The 22,991-nt window shown below is 32.6% G+C and overlaps 1 protein-coding gene across 1 annotated transcript; it reads right to left on the reverse strand.

Annotated features, from left to right (window-relative positions):
• Positions 1-1,091: 1,091 nt before the first annotated feature.
• LOC127727242 (uncharacterized) lies at positions 1,092-22,384 on the reverse strand. Its single transcript, XM_052234728.1, has 13 exons — positions 22,378-22,384; positions 18,791-18,936; positions 18,242-18,362; positions 17,489-17,608; positions 17,009-17,047; positions 15,848-15,886; positions 11,737-11,886; positions 11,096-11,226; positions 9,177-9,369; positions 8,099-8,380; positions 6,516-6,661; positions 5,185-5,338; positions 1,092-3,021 (listed from the first exon to the last, which is right to left on the reverse strand). The coding sequence occupies exons 2-13, from the start codon at positions 18,816-18,818 to the stop codon at positions 2,805-2,807; spliced, it is 1,620 nt and encodes a 539-aa protein (XP_052090688.1). The 5' UTR covers positions 18,819-18,936; positions 22,378-22,384; the 3' UTR covers positions 1,092-2,804.
• Positions 22,385-22,991: the final 607 nt, after the last annotated feature.

Consider the following 22,991-nt stretch of genomic DNA (forward strand, 5'->3'; position numbering starts at 1 on the left):
CTAGAAAAGTAAGTCAACGTCTAAAGGACCAATCTGCCTAAGAATCAGGCAGTGGTGAAAACATGGCAAACAAAAACCCGCTCATCATTGCATTAAGTTATGTTCAAATTGTATAATGGTGCACGAATATAACACTCGTTTCCTTTTCCTGTTCTGGTAATTCAAGATATAATTTGGTTGAAATGCACTTGAAATTAACTATTAAGAGGAGCTAACTCCGTAATTTGCTATCATTCTAACCAAAATTTATCTAGATATTTCTCAAGTTACCAGACACGCAGAAACGAAAGACCTACCATTTCTAACTCAGGATGAGGGTAACTTCAATATAGGGTTGTTAGGTCGGTGGGTTTTTTGTTCGGCCATGTTTTGATTTTTTTCTAATTTGCCTGATTCTTACAAAGACTGGCACTTTGATACAACTTTTACAATCACATTGAACTGAGAACGATTACAGGACAACTTGACAAATGGGTGTACATGCCTGAATATCTCAACCGATTATTGATGCCTTGACAGTTCTGGTTTTCAACTATTACCATGCAGATATTATAACCAAACTCAACTGCATTAGTTATCTGAACATAGCAACGAAGCAAATATTTCAAATTAACAAAGAACACAGCTTGAATATGGAGTGCGCATAATAAAGGCGTCAATTTTTGCCACGCCTGCAAGAAATGTCATAGAATAAAATTCCATCTTCAATATTTCCATTGGCCTTGACCTCAGTTTTGTTTTGTTTTGTTTTGTTTCACCTACTGCATATTGTTTCCTATTCGTTTGGAAGGTCAGCACTTTTCCTGACATGAAATATAAATATTCATAAAATATCAAAATTATTTGAAACATTCATTTTTTTCAGAGACATATAACACAATTATATTATATGTCTCTGGTTTTTTTCTAGACCCAGACATTGATCTTCCTATCCAGATCTGGCACTAATTGTTGGAATTAACACCTAATTTAAAATGCTGTTCATCTTCAACTTGAAACTGATTTTCCCTTTAAAATGTTTTCCGTGGAATGCCACTGATGAGACGTATGTAGACATATTGCGTCTGGTGCACTGAATTGAAAGCCAACAATCTTGTATGATTTTTATTACCTTTGTAAATACAGGCATTCATAAATCAAGCTACCACGTGGGATTTATATACAATGAATTTGGCCACAAACTCTTTTGTTTTTAACAATTTCTGTTTTCTACATGCTCCACTAGATATGACTTCTGAAATACGATTGATAACTCCATGAAGAAATTTCCATGTGGAGGACAAGCGGAAGATTTAGTAATAACATAAACGGTACCAATTTTGCTGCACCAGATGTGCATTCCGACAATCAATGTCTCTTCAGTGATGCTCGAGGCCAAAATATTTGAAAATCCAAAGCTTATTAAAAAGATGAAGAGCTATAAACCAAAAACGACAAAAAATATTGCCAAAGCCGGGCAAGGAATCAGAGCTTCGTATGAGGGAGATATATTTCATCATTTAAAATAATTTCCAAAATTTTGTAAAACACAAAATCAGTATTTTCATGCCAGTACCGAAGTATTGGTTACTAGGATGGCGATACCCTCGGAGAATATCCGTCCACCAGCAAAGGCATCGACCCAGTGGTAGTAATAAAATAAACGGTACCAATTTTGCTGCACCAGATGCGCATTTCGACAATCAACGTCTCTTTTGTGATGCTCGAGGCCAACATATTTGAAAATCCAAAGCTTATTAAAAAGATGAATAGCTATTAACCAAAAAGGACAAAAAAGTATTGCCAAAGCCAGGCAAGAAATAAAAACTTTGCACAAGGGAGAGTAAATTGTTAATGTATGCACTGTGAAAAATAAGGATTAGACAACTTTCAAAAGCGAAAGAACGTTTTAAATAAAATATTGACAGAAACGCAAAAAATACTGACCTACATGTTCCAACTGACCGCGTTTATATTGGATGACACAGTGATTGTCTTTTAAGAACGCAGTGACATCCAATGGCAGTTTTAAGAATCTAAGCCATTATAGCTCAACAGCTGTATATTGAGTACGATGGTAATGAATTGAAAACTATAAATTTGGAGCGTTCGGGATTTACTTCCATCAGTTCACACCAAACAAGACGTGGTTATATAAATACTACTTGAGAAACTATATGACCAAAAGGGACCTAAAAAAAATCGAAAAATCCACATAAGGTCAACTTTGCCAGAGTTCTAAATTATCAATGGAAAATTTCAAGAAAGTATGTTGTAAATACAAGTACGAATATTGTACACTAAAATGGTAATTAAGGAGGGCTATATTTGTGCATGCACTGATACGAAGATTTGAATAGAACAGATGTGGATTTAGCGCTAGATATTTTGTTTTTAAAAGCACCTCTATTTTTGACTTTCGATCCATCTTCCCATCTGCATACCGTCACTGGTGTATTATCACAGATTGGTACATAATCAGGAGGTGAATAGTCATAATATGAAAATACAGACGGCATTATGTACAATTAAAACTCCATTTGTACGTCTCTTATGTTTCATCTTGCCTCGACTTCATTTTCCTGGGTCATCTTTAAGTATTTCTTATACTAAAACTTCTTGTATGGGATCATTGTACGGTTGACATGTTCATCTGACCTTGACCTCATTTCCATGAATCTTTGACCACGGTCATTTCTTCTAATACTTAAAAAAAACTTTCGATATAAAATTCAGTTATACTAGTAATCAGTTAAGCAGCCGATATATATATTTTAAGATCATATATACTTTAACACTTCTCACATTTCAATATGTCTAGCTCATCATAACATGAATTGCATCAATAAGAAGATGCTTGAAAACAAAGTAAATTTCAACGGAATCTTCTGAGTTCCAGTGTTGAGATATCTTGTCAAAGGTCGTGAACCTCCACAGTCCAGTCTTAGAAGTTCATTGATGATATCCTGTCCAAGCTGACTGAGATCTTGGCTACAGTTTGACAACGCTCTTGCACCACATATTCCAAATTCTTTAACGGTTCTTTAATTAAAAAATTTTAAAAAAAAATGTCTTCAGGTAATTTAAAAGGTATTTTTTAACAAATTGTCAATACAAAGATATTGATAGAATAACGTTTGAAAAATATTGGATTAAATGTTTGAAAATCAGTAAAGATTTTGAAAAAAAATCTCTTTATCTTGTTCATTTATCATAATAGTGCAATTTTCAACCCTCATAATTTTTAGATATCTTTCTTGTTTTTTTTTCTCTCTTAGAGGACCATCTTCTACTGATAATATCCTTTTACGTTAAGACGCCATAGGAACATTTTCTTTTTGCATTCATAAGTTCGTGCTAGGTCTTACCCAATGTGTAGTCTTGTAAAGTATATACTTTACGATGTTTTGTTTAACAGTTTATGGAAGGGGATTTCCAACATAATTCATTCAAGTTTATTCTACATTAGTTCCCAACTTCATTCATATGTGGCTTTTGTATTTTTAACTTTTATCTTCAGTATTTTCAGTAATTTTGGTAGCTCAGTACAATTACTGAAGTTTATAACGTTTAAATTTCAAACTAAAAGACAAATTGAAAGAGTTGGTCCTGCTTTGTTTCATAAAACACAATGGCCAACGTAGATACAAGTATCTTGTCTTAGTGAGGAATAAATCCTACTTTGTAAAAAATCACTCTGATTCCAACAAAAAATTCTCTGAAACTGACATTTTCAAGATGCTCGATTTCTTTATTGACAACATATTTGTTACGTTTGGGCACGTGGTTTTTCAACGAACAATCGGAATTCCCATGGGAACAAACAGTGTCCCTCTTCTTGCCGACTTGTTCATATGAGGCTGACTTCATACAGAACTTCTTAGGAAATAAGAAAAGAAGTTAGCAGCATCATTTAACTTTAACTTTACTTTCCTCTACATAGATGATGTTCTCTCACTAAATAATTCAAAATTTGGTGACAATGTTGAACGCATCTATCCCATCGAACTTGAGATAAAGGATACAACAGATACAGTTAAGTCTGCCTCATATCTTGACGTACATCTAGAAATTGACAATGAGGGTCGGTTAAAAACAAAACTTTATGACAAAAGAGATGATTTCAGCTTCCCAATAGTGAACTTTCCATTTTTATGTAGCAACATTCCAGCAGCGCCTGCATACGGAGTATATATCTCCCAGTTGATACGATACTCCAGGGCTTGTATTTCCTATTATGCTTTCCTTGATAGAGAGTTACTGCTAACAAGGAGGCTATTAAACCAAGAGTTCTAAGTGGTGAAGTTGAAATCATCCCTTCGTAAATTTGTTGACCGTTACGGAATATCCGTTTCACACATGATAGCGGATACGTTCCTAATGTCGTAACTACACTTCCGTCCCCTTTTCCCGAATGTGACCTACCGAATTCGACTTATTATCGGGTTTGTACTAACATGAGCAACACGACGGGTGACACATGTGGAGCAGGATCTGCCTACCCTTCTGGAGCACCTGAGATCACCCCCAGATTTGGTGGGGTTCGTGTTGCTCAGTCTTTAGTTTTCTATGTTGTGTTTTGTGTACAATTGTTTGTCTGTTGGTCTTTTTCTTTGATATCTTTCGCCCCTCTTTTACGGACGCCATCACGAGTTGGTTGACCGTTATGGAATATCCGTTTCACAGATGATAGCGGATATGTTCCTAATGTCGTAACTACAGTCCCTTTCCCCTTTTCCCGAATGTGACCTACCGAATTATACTTATTACCGGGTTTGTACTAACATGAGCAACACGACGGGTGCCACATATGGAGCAGGATCTGCTGACCCTTCCGGAGCACCTGAGATCACCCCCAGTTTTTGGTGGGGTTCGTGTTGCTCAGTCTTTAGTTTTCTATGTTGTGTATTGTGTACTATTGTTTGTCTGTTGGTCTATTTCTTTTTTGGCCATGGCTTTGTCAGTTTATTTTCGACTTATGAGTTTGAATGTCCCTCTGGTATCTTTCGCCTCTCTTTTAATAAGTGTTTCCTTAGTGTATTTCTAGTCACATATTTCCTTCTTGTGTACGAATTAGTTAAATATCAATATGTCTTAGTCAATCTATACAAGAATAAGCATACATGAAATTATGGTAGTATGTTGCTACCATAAAAGTGTATATGCAAACCATTAAAGATCACTTTCTATCTGAGGAATACATACCCACAAAGTTCTGTAACAGAATCGACATCAAAATATGTAATGTTTTTTTGAAAAGTGTCCAGATATTTCATGAAAAGATGATTTTGCTCCTCTAGTAGATATGTACAATTACTGAATCCTCCCTTACTGAAGCATTCCACGTTATTCTGAATGTCTGAAACAATGACATTGAGATAAGCAGACGGTACTGGACAGCATTTAGTTATACATCAACAGGGACAGTACTTGAAATAAGTATGCATTTCATGTTATATTAATTCTTTATAAATTTGTCGAAATGATCAAGTGCTGTATCAGAATTGGTACTGTGTGAAGTTCAATATAAAAATAAAAAGATGTGGTGTGTTTGCCAATGAGACAACTCTCTACCAGAGGACAAGCAAGTGAAACTGCGAGCTACTGCTCACTGATGATACCCCCGCCGCAACTGGATAATTTTAATAGTGTAAAAATATGTAAGTGTTCGGTAAACAGGAAGTTGTTGAGTGATGAACCTGAAAACGCATCACACGGTATAGCTGACTAATATAAACCCTGAAACTAAATTTCAGAAATCCTTATGATGAAGTAACTGAGAAGATGCGACGAAAAATATTCATGGTACGGACGGACGGACTGACGGACAGACAGAGGTAAAACAGTATACCCCACCTTTTTTTAAAACGGGGGTATAATGACGTAGAAGTCAACATCTATAGGTCAAGTCTGTATTGCAAGTGATATTTACCGCTTCAAATTAAAATCCAGAACTAATCATCATAAGTGACCGAGCTGATATGTCATGTCGCGTTATCTTTTAACATCCAAAACAGTTGTGGGGACCGAGCTGACATGTCATGTTGCGTTATCATATATCATCAAAGTCAGTTGTGGAAGAGAACGAAACGGTTAAAATGTCAACTCATAACAGCTTTACTATACGGTATAGTTTTTGATCATAGTTGATGGATGTACGCTAATTCTCATCTTTGTCATTTTGATCTATGGATAGTTGTATCATTAGCAATCATGCCACATCTCCTTAATTTTATATAAATGATTTAAATACGACATATTGACTATACAATTAAATATTAAAAAAAGGTTGTTTTCCCAATGTGTAAATGAATTTACATTCATGTTTTAAAATACAATTATCGTTTCGGCCTGCATGTATGCTTGAATCTGGGTGTTTTTTGCATGAATCTGTGTTTTTATATCAACTTAGCACCTGTATGTTCCAGCTGAAATTGAAAATATATTACATATGTTCCTAACAATAACTCCCTTGGTTAAAAAGCGTCAATAAAAGCAGCAACCCTCTATCATTAATGATATCTAAGACATATTACCTCTTGTTCGATCACACATTGCTCCAAAAATTACTTGTAGACGATAAGCATTGGTGAGGTCAAGAAACTTCATGAAAATTCTGTCTAATATATTTTTGGACTGACCAACTTCCCGAGCGATACAGGTGACAAAATCGTTCATCTTGCTGTAAAGATGATAATGTAACAATTAAACTTTGGCTTAAAGCAGTAGTGAGAAATTTCAAAATCGTCGTTAACAAAATTTGTTTTTACATTTTGTTTTCATAATTATGAGTGAAAAAATAGTATTAAACTCCAAAATATGAAAACACGAAAACAATTCCGACAAAAGTAACAGATGAAGATTATTGTGACATCCCCTACAGCGCACGAACATGATATCATGATCATATACGTCTTTAGGTACAGATGGATACATTCCATCCAAAGGATGTAGGCTAAACAAGATTTCATATTATTCATATTAAAAGCTATCAGGTTCAACACTTTCAAACAGATTTGTTTTACAATTTTGATTTATGAAGTCACCAACAGTGTAGCTTGGTGATCTAAACAGGCAATTATGATAAAGATTTGACTTGCACATCAGAGCATTCCAATGAAACTTTTGTTCGATGTCTAGCCTCACATTTTTTAATACAGTTTAGAACTTACAATAAATTGGCAGTCGTTTCGTGTCAAAACAATACTCCATCATGCCTTTAATTGCATTTGAGGAGCGCACTTGACTTAAAATTTGCAGAAAGTGCAAGATATACCCTACTGATTCCATTGATTTTCTTTCATTATTCGTAATATTCAACAAAAATCCCATACCTTTAAGCCTATGTTTGATGCGAAAATTAACCATTAGTTTAAAATATTTTAAAAGTTAGAATTATGGATCGGAACATTAATACTACTTTCTGGTATATTCCTTTAGATCGGACCCTCTATTGGTGCTTCTATATCAGTTCAGTCAATTGCTTCTCTTTCTGTTCGTGATGTACATTGTGCTACCTGGCTGTTTTTAACGGTTTTTATTTTTGCATTTGTATGAAACATTGACCCCTGTTTTACTAAGCTGACCTTAGGAGTATTTGGCTTTTCCTTTTAGGTCCCTTTTGGCTATTCTTTGTAGGTCCCTTTTTGGCTATTCTTTGTAGGTCACTTCTTGGCTATTCTTTGTAGGTCACTTCTTGGCTATTCTTTGTAGGTCCCTTTTTGACTATTCTTTGTAGGTCACTTCTTGGCTATTCTTTGTAGGTCACTTCTTGGCTATTCTTTGTAGGTCACTTCTTGGCTATTCTTTGTAGGTCACTTCTTGACTATTCTTTGTAGGTGCCTTTTTGGCTATTCTTTGTAGGTCACTTTTTGGCTATTCTTTGTAGGTCACTTTTTGGCTATTCTTTGTAGGTCACTTTTTGGCTATTCTTTGTAGGTCACTTTTTGGCTAATCTTCTGATGTCCCTTTTAACCATACAGCTCCTCATGTATTCTAGCATCTAAACATCTTTGGCTTTTAATTTTTTAAGTTTGGGCGTAAATCGAGAAAAGGTCACTGGACGCACCAAAATAAATAAGTTGTATTTTCATATTACAGAAATTGTTTATTTACTTACCCACAAACATATGGAATAAAATCTTTAACTACATTCAAAGTAGCTTGTTTTCCGCCAATTGTTGTGTTTTTACCAATAATGCGTAAATAGAGTTCACCGCCAATGTGCACACCACAATACATCATAACCGAGGTAAAGTGCGAATTCTCAATCCATTTAGATTTTGCGTTAAAGCAGTCTGTAGTAAGAAGTTGTTTCTCCACATTTGCAAAGGTTTGTGCTAAATTGGGACTGCATCTCTGTAGCTGTATGCGAACACACATATCCACACTTCTTATTGCTCTACAAAATGTATATGTAAATCTTTTAATAAAACGTTAACAGACCTTTATGATCCTTTATAAGTACAAAAACAAATGTGCATCTTTATATAATTGCGACCTATGTCTAAACCATGTGGTCTAAACAAATAGATATTCAGAATGCATGGCTATTCTTTGAAAAACGTGATATATGAATGAACGCATTACGGTCATATTAAAGGAAGTCAATATTAAAACTATCAAGTATCCGATATCCTTCACAAAGTTCATCAAAGTTAAATGCTATTTTTTTCTCTCTGTGTTCAAACGAAAAGTGGTTTCTTTCTTTCTTAGAAACTCAGCAATTTGAGTGCTCAATACGCATGTTTCTTGAATAATCATCATCACGTACCCTTTAAGCTAAAAGATTTACAAAGGACATTTATACAACGTTTGTGAGCATAAAAATAAACAGGGTGTAGACGATAGATCTTGATTGAATCATCGACGGTTAAATTTGTCCGAGAGAGTTACCATATTTTTTAGTACAATTTAATAAATTATAAACTGATTGTCAAAATCGATTTGACTAAGTATTAGTGGCAAACGCAGTGGTAGTTGGCAGTTTAATATTCCCAACATGATTTCCCTACCAGAATTAAATGTGTTTGTCTGTGAAAAATCAGTATAAGTATCCGATTGTGACTGAATCAATATATTCCTCTACTTGAATTCAAAATATACATGTAATGTATGCATTCGCAATTGAAATTTTAAAATGTCAAAACGTTTTTATGAAGTGTAGATTGAAAAGTACAGCTTTGCATTTTACTTACGAGCAGATGTCTGACACGTCTCCTGGTTCAACAGTAGTTGGTAGGGTGTAATTGCGTTGCGAATAATATTGGTTCCTGTCTTTGTTTCTTTTTTTGAGATTCGTTAAATGTAAACTCATTGTTCCGCCACAAAATACCAAACCTATTACAGTGTCACGTTCTTTCAAACATGCTTCTTCTGGTCGACTAATTGCTTTAAAAAAAATAAAAGAGGAAAGTCTACAATAACAGCTTTACATTTTGTCATGAACAGCGATCAACTTGTTATTTGAGTGTTGAAATATACTGGTTTTACTTCTCGTACATAATGGCAAGAGTGTCGGATTATTTTGCTGCATCTCTTATGAGTTACTTGGGTTCAAATTCATTATTTAGAAGTCTGTAAAACTTTATTATCTTTGACTGTTAATACGCCATTGTTACTCTGTGGCTTTCTGATACTACCTTTGTTATGCTACTTCTATGTTATGTGTCAATTTTTTAAAGTAAAAAAAACTAAAAACAAAAGGATTTTAATGAGTATGATTTTTGAAACTGCCAAATTTAGGTAGAACTATCGGAGGTTCTCTATATCAAGTGTCTGGAGAATAAATTACGTCACCACTTACATAGAAACCAGCGCTCTCGACCCCATTTTATAAAACCTCCATAGATTAATTTAGAAATTATTAAGATATAGCTTCCAACTCCTTTTAGCAAAGTTGACCTAAGGTAAATTTGGCTATTCTTTTTAGTTCCCCTCAAGTTTGGTCATATTGTTCCTAAAGTAATCAAGTATTTATACATCATTGGATTGGATTTGGATTAGGTCGTTCATGACGAAGGTAAATCTAGTGAAGCGCATCGGACGCACCAAATTTATAAAGACACTAGAAGATCTTGTAAAACAGTCACATGACAATCTCATCACTAAAAGATCACAAGGGATCTTGTAAAACACAAACATCCCATATTATGCATTTTAAGATTATATCTTTTATATAAAATTGGTAATTGATATTTCTTGCAAAGGCTTTTCCAAGACTCACTAGGACTTCAAATTTGTATCTTCAACAAATATCTTACTCAGGAAAAATGAATTAAGGGTACAATAAATCATGTGCATACTGAAGTTCAAACTTTATGCGTTTTAAAGTCTGCGTTCATAATCCTTTGATTGTAGCCGCAAGTTCTAAACAAGCTGTACAGTAATAAGATTGAGAATGGAAATGGGGAATGTGTCAAAGAGACAAGAACCCGACCAAAGAGTAGAAAACAGCACAAGGCCACCAATGGGTTTCAAAACAGCGATTTTAGTAAACATTGTGGGTGAAACTTTGTAAGTTCGACACCATTTTTTCTTCTTTCCGTTTTTTGATAAATTTTTTTATACTTTTCGTTTTCAACTTTCTGTTTGTTTTATCAATCTTTAGAAAAGTTTTTGATAAAATAATTGCAGATAAAAAATTATTTGGGAATACGAATTTCAAGGCATGCAATTTCAATATAAGTATTTTCATTTTCTTTTAAAACTAGTATTTAAAGAATTCATTATTTACTGCTCTAATTTTCATCTATGTGTCAAAGGTAAACTATTTTATCTTTTTGTAATTTTCAAGTGCAAATTCAGAAACTCAGCGGAGGTATAAATAAAGAAGTGTGATTTTTTTCCGCTCGTTTTTTCTTTGAAATTTTGTTTTGTTCCTGTGTCCTCAAACGTTTTTTGTTTGATATTAGTTCATTCTTGTTTCGGCGATAGAAGATATATAGAAGCATCGATAGTAGTATATGTTGTTCGTGTGTGTGTTATATTATTATTGTTATTTTCTATAAGTAGTATAGGGGTAAATTCAAGATAAGATCTGCTTTCATTAGTTTTGAAACATTAAATATCAGTATGAAAAAAGAGCGTAAAAGAGTAAAACTTACAAACTACTTACGTAATTCACAAAAATGATTTAATGCTGAACCAATCGAGTTTGGGTTCAAATATCTGGCAATTATCGAATCAATCTCACTGAAAGGTTTCACAAATCGATCTTGGACACACGAAGCAAATGCAGTTCGATTGCTAAAACATAAGATTATTTAAAAAAAAGAACGTACAAGTTAAATTCCTAATTATCAATATGATAGTAATAGTAAATTATTATGTTTCAAAATTTGCAATAGCAGTATCCGTTGAAAAGAACGCAAAAAAGGATTTGCAACAAGATAAACTTAAACACGAAATCACACAATAAGTGGTATTTACAATAGATAGACATTATGAAGTTGACGTCTTTGATACATAATATTTTATGAACACTCATATCTTTTAAGCTTTAATCTCTTAATATGACAGTTGTTTTCCGTTCGTTTGATGTGTTTGAGCTTTTGATTTTGACATTTGATAAGGGAATTTCCGATTTAAATTTTCCTAGGAGTTCGGAATTTTTTTTTTTTTTTTTTTTTTTTACAATATAAAGTATGGAACAACAGCAAATAAGCATTGAAGCATTTAAAACAAAGGCATTAATTTCAGTTACTAACTCGAGTGTTGCGTGTATTCATTTGACAAAATACTACTTCAGTGTTTTACCTGCAAAAAGACTTGGTGTTAAACGATTCAGCAATGATCCTTGCAATAGCTGCAAGATTATTTGACGAATTACGAAATTCTGCACCTACACCATTCAAAGTGCTGTGAAAGGACTCCAAGGCACAAATAAGTATAACGGAATCTATATAACTGTAATATCAAATGCATAATAATGTGAATAAAAGACACAAGTGACTAGAAAGATTTCTCTTATTACAACCTGTCATGATATCTACTGTTTTGAAACATTTTAGTGTGGTTTCGCATGGCGCTTGATTCACGAATAGCAGTAGGCGCTTTCTCTGTAAACGCACCAAGTCTGGCTCCATTTGGAGTTTATACAATTCCCTCACTTTTTGTTTTTATCTTGAATTGTATTCTTATTCGATTTATGATATTTGTACATCAGTAAACTTCTGTTGCCTATAATTTGACATACAGACGCGCCTTTAAGTGATAACAAATATAGTTTTTATCGTAACTAACCTTGATTTTGTTTTTTGATAAATCAAAATAAAACTGAAAATGTATCGCTTTGAATTTATGAAAACTTTTTATCGATATTATAACTTGTGTTTTGGCATTGTACAAGGTAAAAACTAAATGTTTCTGCACATTCCTTGTACTTTTAACAAAGTACCGGTTAAACATGTGTCATATATATCAACTCGAAACACTGCAAACCCTGTTCCCGCTTGCTATTTTTTGTGCATCCAAAATCATGGTTACCTCAATTTATGGAACTGAACCGAAATAAGCCATGTATCTTCTATGTTAAACCATTTTCTTAACAATCAAACCAAATTATTTTTAAACTTCTTAATGCTTATAATTACAATTTTCTTTCTTGACTACACGAACATCATTAAGGACAAAACAAACAGCAACTAGGATATTTGAAACATTAAAAACTTGCATATACAGTATAAGAAATCCTGTTGAAATATACTTGAAGTATTATACATATATGATTATCAATAAATATAAAACAGGTTTTGTTAATTGCATCTATGTTAAAAAAATGTAACATGTGACCATATTCTAACTTTAGAGAAATCCATCACTCATTGATTACTGTGGATTCATTTATTTTCGTGGGTATCAATTTTCGTGGAAAGAGAAAAAAAGACGTTTCGTGGTAAACGTAAATTCGTGGATCGCTGATTACGAAAAAAAAAATCAGATACGTAATTCGTGGATTTCTTTTTGATTTAGGAGATCATATATTGGTTTGATCAATAATAAAACGAACAAAAAAGAAGGAATTCATTGAAAAAGTTTTGAATTGTCAAAATTCTAGATTAAAGTGTTCATTGAAAACTTCTATTACAATAATGGACAGAGACAACTAATTATTTGTTTGTTTTACAATTTATAAATTCTTGTCGGAATTTTATAAGGCATTTAAAACTCTATGATTGAAAGCTCATTCCCTAAGTCTAGGTTAGTCTATGGAAAGGTATATACTATGAAATTTAGAGCGAGGGGCTTGCCCCGAGCTCTTAATTTCATAGTATATATCTTTCCATAGACTATCCAATTTAGCACATATTTACAACTCGAGTAATCTTTTAATTGGTCTATTGATAGTTTATTTTGGCTGACTACTTGTATCACAGGTGTTTGTAAAAAGGAGCTCATTAACGAAGTTTTGTAAATCTACTCACTAGTATTATTGTAAAATATGTGATTTCAAAAGGCCCTTCACTCCAGAATGAAAAGATGGTAGCTGCTGGTGTAAGTATGTATACTGATATAAAGCGGTGTTTTACTATACATGTTCTTCTTACATGGCAAGATGACAAAATAAATTGACCAAAAGCAGGCAATAATTAAATTGCAGTGGAAGCTTTACATGTTTTGAAAACATTTTTTAATTTCACAGTAAAACTAAAGCTATAATAAATTTGAAACATAGAGATAGTTTGTCCCCATAGATATAGTCTAGCAGATAGGCATTAAAAAGCAACTACCAATAGATCAGAGATTATAGGTTTTGTGTTTTGTGTTTTCTTTTTTTTATTATTTCAAAGTAAAAACTAAAAGATTTATCAGAATATGTTTATATATGTATATAGGTGGCACATTATGTTCAGACATAATCACAGTTTTTCAATTCATGACATCGTCCTGAACATGCATGAAATATTTGCCACTGGACATTAAGCAACCAATAATCAATAAATCAATCAATTCATGACGAAATAGATCACCTTCCTTAAAGAAAGTTTATCACCAAGTTGCTTTAATTTTCCTGCACAAGGTTTCATAGTACACACTTTTCTGTGTACAAAGTAATTGCATGGATGATACATTATCATAATTTTAAGATATCGTTGTACTCTAATCAAGGTATAAAGAACCATATGTATTACCCTTTATTTAAATGATAAAATTTGCAATTGTCAAAAACAATTTTTAGATCCAAAGATTTTAATAGCAGGATATTTAAAAATCAACGTGAAAACTAATTACAAACTATTTAATTTAATTTGGAACACAGCATTTTATTTCAAAATAGCCAGTGGCAATTTTTGTTTTAAATATCTTGATTACGATACAATGAAATCTTACCCTTGTGGTCATTCATGCGTAGTTACTTCGTACACAGGAAAAGTATGTACTATGAAAATTAGAAGGCAAATATAAGCAATTTGATTGGACGAGAAGTTGTAAGTATGTGCTAATCACGATATAATAAACAGTCATATAAGTAAAAGGTGTGAAAATAAATGTTCCTGTCATAAACAATATTACCTACGGGCAATATCCCCGTACTTAATCCTATTGATTTTTAATCACCAGTAAACCAAACTATGACACGGTAATTAACAACTTGCAGTTATTTTCCATGAACAGTTTTAATCAATTTTAAAAAGTAAATTATCACTGATATTCGTATATTTATTATTGATTTAATCAAAATACTTGTATCTTTTTTAATTAAAAACACGTGTTCTGTTACAATATTTATCGCTAGTCAACACTATACTAGAACTGCATAACATAACCGGAAATAAACATCCGACTCCATACAAATTTCTCGGGATTATTCTTCGTTGAATTCTTAAATAATTCGTGGTTCGCTGTGACCCACGAAACCCACGAAAATTGGTATACAACGAATAAAAATGAATCCACAGTAATTTACCCGAGTAAAACAAATATCTTCTAAGTTGACGAAAATACATGTATCAACTAAAAAAAACGGCCTGTGATGTTGTATTTATTCAATATAAATAATATATTTTCAATCTGTTAAATATAACACTGAACTAATCATAATAAATTGATTTCTGACAAAAATTTAGCATTGTTCCTATTGAAATTTGCTATTTTTTGTGTTTGTTTAGTTATAGAATACATTTATATAAGAAGGCCTTAATTTAAACATCGTCATTTTCGAGATTTTATTTGTCAAACACACAAAAAGACAAATTTCAATAGGAACAATATTGAAAATTTTGTCAGAAATCAACTTTTAATGTTTGAATCAGTGTTTGCATTGAACAGATTGAAAATATATTATTGATATTGAATGAATACAACATCATAGTGTGTGAGTTAATATATATGTATTTTCATCAAGTTAGAAGATCATTTTTTTACTCAGGTTAATTAATTAATCAATGAGTGATGGATTTCTCTTAGAAGAAATTTAAAGGTACCAGTGAATAAACTACACAGAGAATAATAGCTATTGTATTTATTCAATGGGACAATAGAACAGACAAAAGTTTAAATACCTTGACCAAGAGCAAATGACTCTGTGGAAAACTTTCATTTGGTTCGCAATAGCTAAAGGGTACCGAGAGGTTTTTTTGCGATGCTTTAAATTCATAGGAATTTATTTGAAATATTTCACGTTCATTTTTCATTCTTTATCATTTCAAATTTCACTATGATTACATATTCATTTCATCAAGATTTAAAAAAAATAGAAAAAGATAATTCTAAACAAAAGACAGCGATTATCACGGCAAGGCACTTTACCTAGGGAAGACATCGGAAGTAGTCACAGTTCTTTACCTCTTACTTGTATTTACAGAATCTTTGATGGTTTCATTCCAATAAAAATCTGAACCTTCTCTTGAAAATAAAGTTTTCTTACCTCTTGTCCGTATCAGTTGCCATTGTCGGGTTTGTAAAACTGAAATACACAAATAAGAAATAACTGTATAATCTATAATTCATAGAGAACTAGATGCTGTTAATTGAAATGAAAAGGTTAACACGATTTTCTTTTTTCTACATTTCTTACTTTAGTGAATAATTTGAATTTGCCTAAACAAAAGAAATATGTCAATCAGATGAATTTTTCCATACTTTATGTATAACCGGTTGCGATGATAGTTTCTTTTTCTCAGAAATAGTATACCAAAATTGAAAGTACAGATTCTGTTTATAAAATAATCGTTTTATGACAGGAAACAACATTCAAATACTCATTGAATACTTCTGGTTTCGACTTAACTGGAAAAGTCGACTTAACATGGATTTGACCATGCTTTTTTTTGTAATATAGCTCCTCATCCGTTCAAGAATTTATACATCCTCGGCTTTCATTTTTTGGGGGTTAAATTCAGAAAAACTTAACTATAAAAATAAGGTAGAAGGTTAATCCAAAATAGTGATTCGAACGCACCAAATTTAAAATGTGTTATTTTAACACAAACAATGAGAGAGGACACATCATATTTACTACTTGTGAAAAAGTATAAAGTTTTAGTTGCTTGTAATGTTTTTTAATCTTTGACCAGGTTCTGGTATAAATGACATTTTAAAAAGTGAAACTTTCATATTCTAAAGAGGGAACACCTGATGGAATATTGGCACTGTATGCAAGTATTCGGCATATAAGGTTATTGTTAAGATCATTTTTTTTTGTTATTTATTTCCCAAAAATACTGCATTTTATATTTTTTTCTGTTTTTGTTTATAGTAAAAGTTGCTCAAATTATTTTTTACATGTTAGAAAGGCGTAGGTAACTGCTAGGAGATTATTTGAAATATTGACGCAGATTATCCATTTTCTTTTTTTTTTAAAGTTCACGATGTTCACATATAAAAGAAATTATGCAGGACTCTCAATGAAATTTCTACACAAAATCACAGAAAGACAGAAATTACGTTATGCCACATTTATCTACGATGAATACTGGGAAGGAAAATATCTGGAGGCAACCACAAATGTTTTAATTTTGATATATGTTACAGAATGGTTTCTCTATAATATCAACAAAAGATTCTCACGAAAATCAAGTTTTCTTACCCTGCGTTCATATCAAGTGACATGGTCCGATTCGTGAAACTGAAATACACAGATAACCGTTCAGTATATTATCCTGCATAGTAAAATCGATGGTGTAAATCGGTAAGAAAAAGGTAAACACGTTTTTCTATTTTCTTCACTAAATGAATAAATTTCAGTTTTATAGCTTACAAAAACATGTTCATTCAGATGATATTTTTTTCGCGCAATCAGTTGTATTAAGCAGTTGTTATGGAAAAAACAACGATTAAGAGTTCTTTCCTAAATAGTTTACAAAAACTTTGAGAAGGAGCTAAATTTCTGTTTAAGCATTTTATGACTGGAGATAACAATACAATTATTACGTATTTCTTTTGTGTAAACGGTATACAATATGTGTCTCTTCTAAACCAAATTCGGTAACTGTCGCAACTAAGGACATAGAATTATTTTATGTGCAAGAGTCTACAATGGTAGTTGCTCGTTATTTTTTTTTTTTACCTTTGACAATATGTTGGAATAAATATTAGCTCATTTGTTAAATAAAACTCAAGCACAGACACAGGACATAGATCGGGTGTAGTATATTGCCTTAAACATAGTTCTTGGGACGCCATGGCCCTGAAAAAAGAAAAAATCAGATGTATATATTTGAAACAGTTTTGATGATGATTTTGATTTTTTGGAGAAATAACAATGTTTTTTGGAGATATTGTTTTTTTTTCACCAATATCCCTGTTCTTGAGGTTGCTTTATTTCGTTGAAGTCGCCATCATTAATCACGCTGTTTTTATTTAACAGCGGAACAATCAGTGTCATAATAAAATTAAGAATGGAAACCGGCAATGTGTCAAAGAGACAACAACCTGCAACCTCGCAAACAGTTGCAGACTTTTGTTGGTTTTTTTTAATTAGTTTTTCTGTGATATATCTTTGATAACCCTTGTTGAATTGACTGACGACTTGGCTTGACTCATGTAGTTATTGACACTAGCCAACCATTGTGTTTACCTTTAAATTTCTCTATGTTTGGTCAAATTGTGTTTTGGGGCTATTGAGTTACTGTGTAGTAGCTGCTTACCATATTAAAACTGCCTTTTCTTCGTATGCAATAGCACCAAAATTGAGTGCCGTTACAATTACATTAATTGGAGAGATATGCTGTTAAAGGATGAATTCACTTCACTAATACAAGTATTTTCTAATGCGATCTCAATTTTCAGTATTATTGTACGATACCTAAGCATTACTTACCGGCACAAATTATCAAGTGTTAAGCTTGGCTGCATCAGATGTGAGATGTATTGCGATAAACAACTCTTCACGTTTGTGTTGTTTGAAGCTGAGTTCAAACACTCAAGATCATTAGCCACGCCTGTTTTAAAATACAGAAAATAAAGAACTTGGAAAATATGATTAGAATTTAATGGCAGTATTGAAGTCATTCTTATGTTTTCAACAAAACAGCACTACTGAAATTGCGACGATGCTAATTTCAAGTGCAGGAATTGACAATGACGCAATTTACATTGATCGAAATTACATTTGAGCAGAGATTGACATAGCTTTTTTTTTTGTTTGTTTCTGTTTGTTGTTAATCATTTTAGTTTTTTTCACTTTGATGTATTGCTGAATTTGTTTTACCCGATACTACTGGCTTAAATGATAAATTAACAGAAACATGTCCATCGTAAGAAAATGTATCATCTTATTCGTGTTTGTGCTTCCATTGTTTAAGTCGACGGATATGGTCACCCTGCAAACATTTTTTACTTGAACACTTAATTTATAAGCACACATTACCTGGAAGCAAATCACAAACATTTTTCATTCTTGATCTAACAAGTTCTTTGTCGAAATTGTCTGCTAGTATCCTGAAGAGTGGGCTGGTACTGTTACGGAGTGTGTTCCGATTACGATCCAAACAGTCAGTAAATTCGTTTATAATACTAAGAGATAACAATACAAATTAGACTTTTTATAATCACATACAATATAATGCTCTGATTGTGAATATACTTTTTTTGGCAATATATACATTTAGCATTCCTAGATTGAATATAAGCAATGAAAATCTTTTTAAAAAATTGTTTTAAAGATTTTTTTTCCATCAAAATACTAAACTTTGTGGTAAATGTTGCCTTTGATTTGGACAATTTAGCTGGTTGTAAATTTATAAATTCGTGCAGTTTTGACAATATGCGAAAAAAATACAAAATCTCCCAAAGCAATAGAATATATGAATCCTTGAATTAGTTGTATAGCTTAACGAGCAGAAACATGATTTCATGAACTCAGTGATTATTATTTTCTTTTTTCAATTTTAGGGATTTATTCACATATTAGCATATGGTATTTTGTGGATACGTCAGTTAAGAAAGTAGCTTTCTTTTTCTGACCAAAAAAGGACCGGTTTGAGTATTTTTTAGTTAAACAAAAATATAGTTACATCAAATACTAATTTATCTAAAATGCAGTTAGAATCAGTTCTTAAAAGAGAGGCGAAAGATACCAAAGGGACATACCCTTATTATCCTTCTTTAGAACTGTCAGAATAATCTGTCAAAGAAACTGTTCTAAACTTTTTTTTACCAGATCTACCCTTGGATCGTTCAAGGGTAGAACTGCCAGAATCAGATATAGGGGGTAGAATTGTCCAAAACGGTTCAGGGTAGAACTGTCAGAATCTGTTCTAAGATAAAATTGTAAGGATCTGTTCTATGGTAGAACTTTCAAAAAGGGTTCTAGGCTAGAACTGTCCAAAACCGTTCTAGGGTAGAACCACCTCTGTGAGAAACTATTCTTACAGGTATCAGGAAAACTGTCCAGACAGATTTATTGAGAGGTTAGAACTGGTCAAAACTGTACATTAAATCGTTAGCTTGAAATGTCATAATAACCATGCGGTGTTGATACACAAACCGAATTTTCATAATTCACATTTTGACAATATCTGGCTAATAAATTAACAGGAAATTTTATTTAAATTCTGAAAATCTTCTGAAAAACTACAGCTCTTAAATCGGAATAAAGAAAACATTGCCACTTGAACAACTGCCATCGTAAGTGGTCATAAAAATAATCACGCCACTGCATTTACTAAAATAACGCAAATCCAAAATTACACAGAAGACTAATGCCTGAATAGTAGTTGATCTGAATTAACTCTATAAGGGTAAGTTGTTACTGCACAACACATGAAACTCGTCTTGAGTTAAAGAATTAAAACGAAGACAATACTTACTGGCAATAGATATTAAAGATTTTTGCTACTGATTGTGGTGGATATGTAACATTACGCTGGGTGTTGTTGATTATAATTGACTGACATTCTTGGGGTAATACTGTGGCATCCGCTGGAGGAGCGGCACTAGCAGGTGTGACGTATGCGGTCTTTGGTAAAACCGTGTTTGATTGTGCTTTGACCATTCCAAGCAGACATACTACTAGCAGTATGGGATTCATCGTCAAAAACTGTAATTGAAAGCAATGATAATTAGTTTGGCCATTTTGTTCGTTACATATTTTTTTTATCAAATGATCTATATATGTATTAAACATATCATCTGATACAAAAACTTAATAACACTTTTAGAAATTTGGATGATATATTGGCTCTCAATAATGACGACTTCAGTATGTACACTAAAGAGATTTATCCTGCTGGACTGAATTTAAATAAAGCTAATACTAACAATGAACACTGCCCTTTCCTGGATCTTGATATCTATTTCTTTAACGGGAAGCTTAATACCAAAATTTATGATAAAAGAGATGATTTTTCATGTCCTATTGTTAATTATCCATTTTTAGATGGTGACGTTCCCTTGTCACCACCTTATTGTGTTTATATATCTCAACTGTTCGATTCGCTCGTGTATATAACAACGTATTTGATTTTAACGAAAGAAACCTCTATATTACTGAAAAATTATTACAAACTAGTCAAAACATTTACTAAATTTTATCATCGGTACAAGGACATCATTCGTAAATATAAATCAACATGCAGACATCTTAAACGTTCAGGTATTTCACATCCAATCTTTTATGGTAATATTCTATACAAAGCACAAACATGTCGACATTCACCTCAAAAGCTAACCAAACCTTTAAACAGACTTATTCAGAAGGGATATATTTACGATACGGTTGTCAGGTCATTAAAGATGGCATATTTTGGTATTAATATTTATTCACTCATAGGGTCTTTGCATCGGAAATAAACACATTAATTCTAAAACCAGTTGTTGGCATGATACGGGTTATTTTCTTCTCATATATTTTATGATGGTATGATACTAAACCACTAACGGGAGGGATTGCACTTGATTTTTATATGATAAAGACATAATCTTTCAATCAGTTTAATTGAGGTCTGGAGCTGGCATGTCAGTAACTGCTAGTAGTCCTTTGTTAATTTATGTATCATTGTCATTTTTCTTAGTTTCTTTTGTTACCTATTCTGACATCGGACTCGGACTTCTTTTAAACTGAGTTTTTCTGAGCGTATTGCTGTGTGTTTGTTTATTCTACATTGGCTAGGGGTATAGGGGAGGGTTGAGATCTAACAAAGCATGTTTAACCCCGCCGCATTTTTGCGCCTGTCCCAAGTCAGGAGCCTCTGGCCTTTGTTAGTCTTGTATGTTTTTTAATTTAAGTTCATTTATATGTTTTGGTGTTTAGTGTGACGTCCATTTTCATTGAACTTTTCTAACTGTTCTAAACTTTTTTTTACCAGATCTACCCTTGGATCGTTCAAGGGTAGAACTGCCAGAATCAGATATAGGGGGTAGAATTGTCCAAAACGGTTCAGGGTAGAACTGTCAGAATCTGTTCTAAGATAAAATTGTAAGGATCTGTTCTATGGTAGAACTTTCAAAAAGGGTTCTAGGCTAGAACTGTCCAAAACCGTTCTAGGGTAGAACCACCTCTGTGAGAAACTATTCTTACAGGTATCAGGAAAACTGTCCAGACAGATTTATTGAGAGGTTAGAACTGGTCAAAACTGTACATTAAATCGTTAGCTTGAAATGTCATAATAACCATGCGGTGTTGATACACAAACCGAATTTTCATAATTCACATTTTGACAATATCTGGCTAATAAATTAACAGGAAATTTTATTTAAATTCTGAAAATCTTCTGAAAAACTACAGCTCTTAAATCGGAATAAAGAAAACATTGCCACTTGAACAACTGCCATCGTAAGTGGTCATAAAAATAATCACGCCACTGCATTTACTAAAATAACGCAAATCCAAAATTACACAGAAGACTAATGCCTGAATAGTAGTTGATCTGAATTAACTCTATAAGGGTAAGTTGTTACTGCACAACACATGAAACTCGTCTTGAGTTAAAGAATTAAAACGAAGACAATACTTACTGGCAATAGATATACGTGTATATAACAACGTATTTGATTTTAACGAAAGAAACCTCTATATTACTGAAAAATTATTACAAACTAGTCAAAACATTTACTAAATTTTATCATCGGTACAAGGACATCATTCGTAAATATAAATCAACATGCAGACATCTTAAACGTTCAGGTATTTCACATCCAATCTTTTATGGTAATATTCTATACAAAGCACAAACATGTCGACATTCACCTCAAAAGCTAACCAAACCTTTAAACAGACTTATTCAGAAGGGATATATTTACGATACGGTTGTCAGGTCATTAAAGATGGCATATTTTGGTATTAATATTGATTCACTCATAGGGTCTTTGCATCGGAAATAAACACATTAATTCTAAAACCAGTTGTTGGCATGATACGGGTTATTTTCTTCTCATATATTTTATGATGGTATGATACTAAACCACTAACGGGAGGGATTGCACTTGATTTTTATATGATAAAGACATAATCTTTCAATCAGTTTAATTGAGGTCTGGAGCTGGCATGTCAGTAACTGCTAGTAGTCCTTTGTTAATTTATGTATCATTGTCATTTTTCTTAGTTTCTTTTGTTACCTATTCTGACATCG

Source organism: Mytilus californianus, unplaced genomic scaffold (genome assembly GCF_021869535.1).
Source record: "Mytilus californianus isolate M0D057914Y unplaced genomic scaffold, xbMytCali1.0.p SCAF_1, whole genome shotgun sequence".
Lineage (NCBI taxonomy): Eukaryota > Metazoa > Mollusca > Bivalvia > Mytilida > Mytilidae > Mytilus > Mytilus californianus.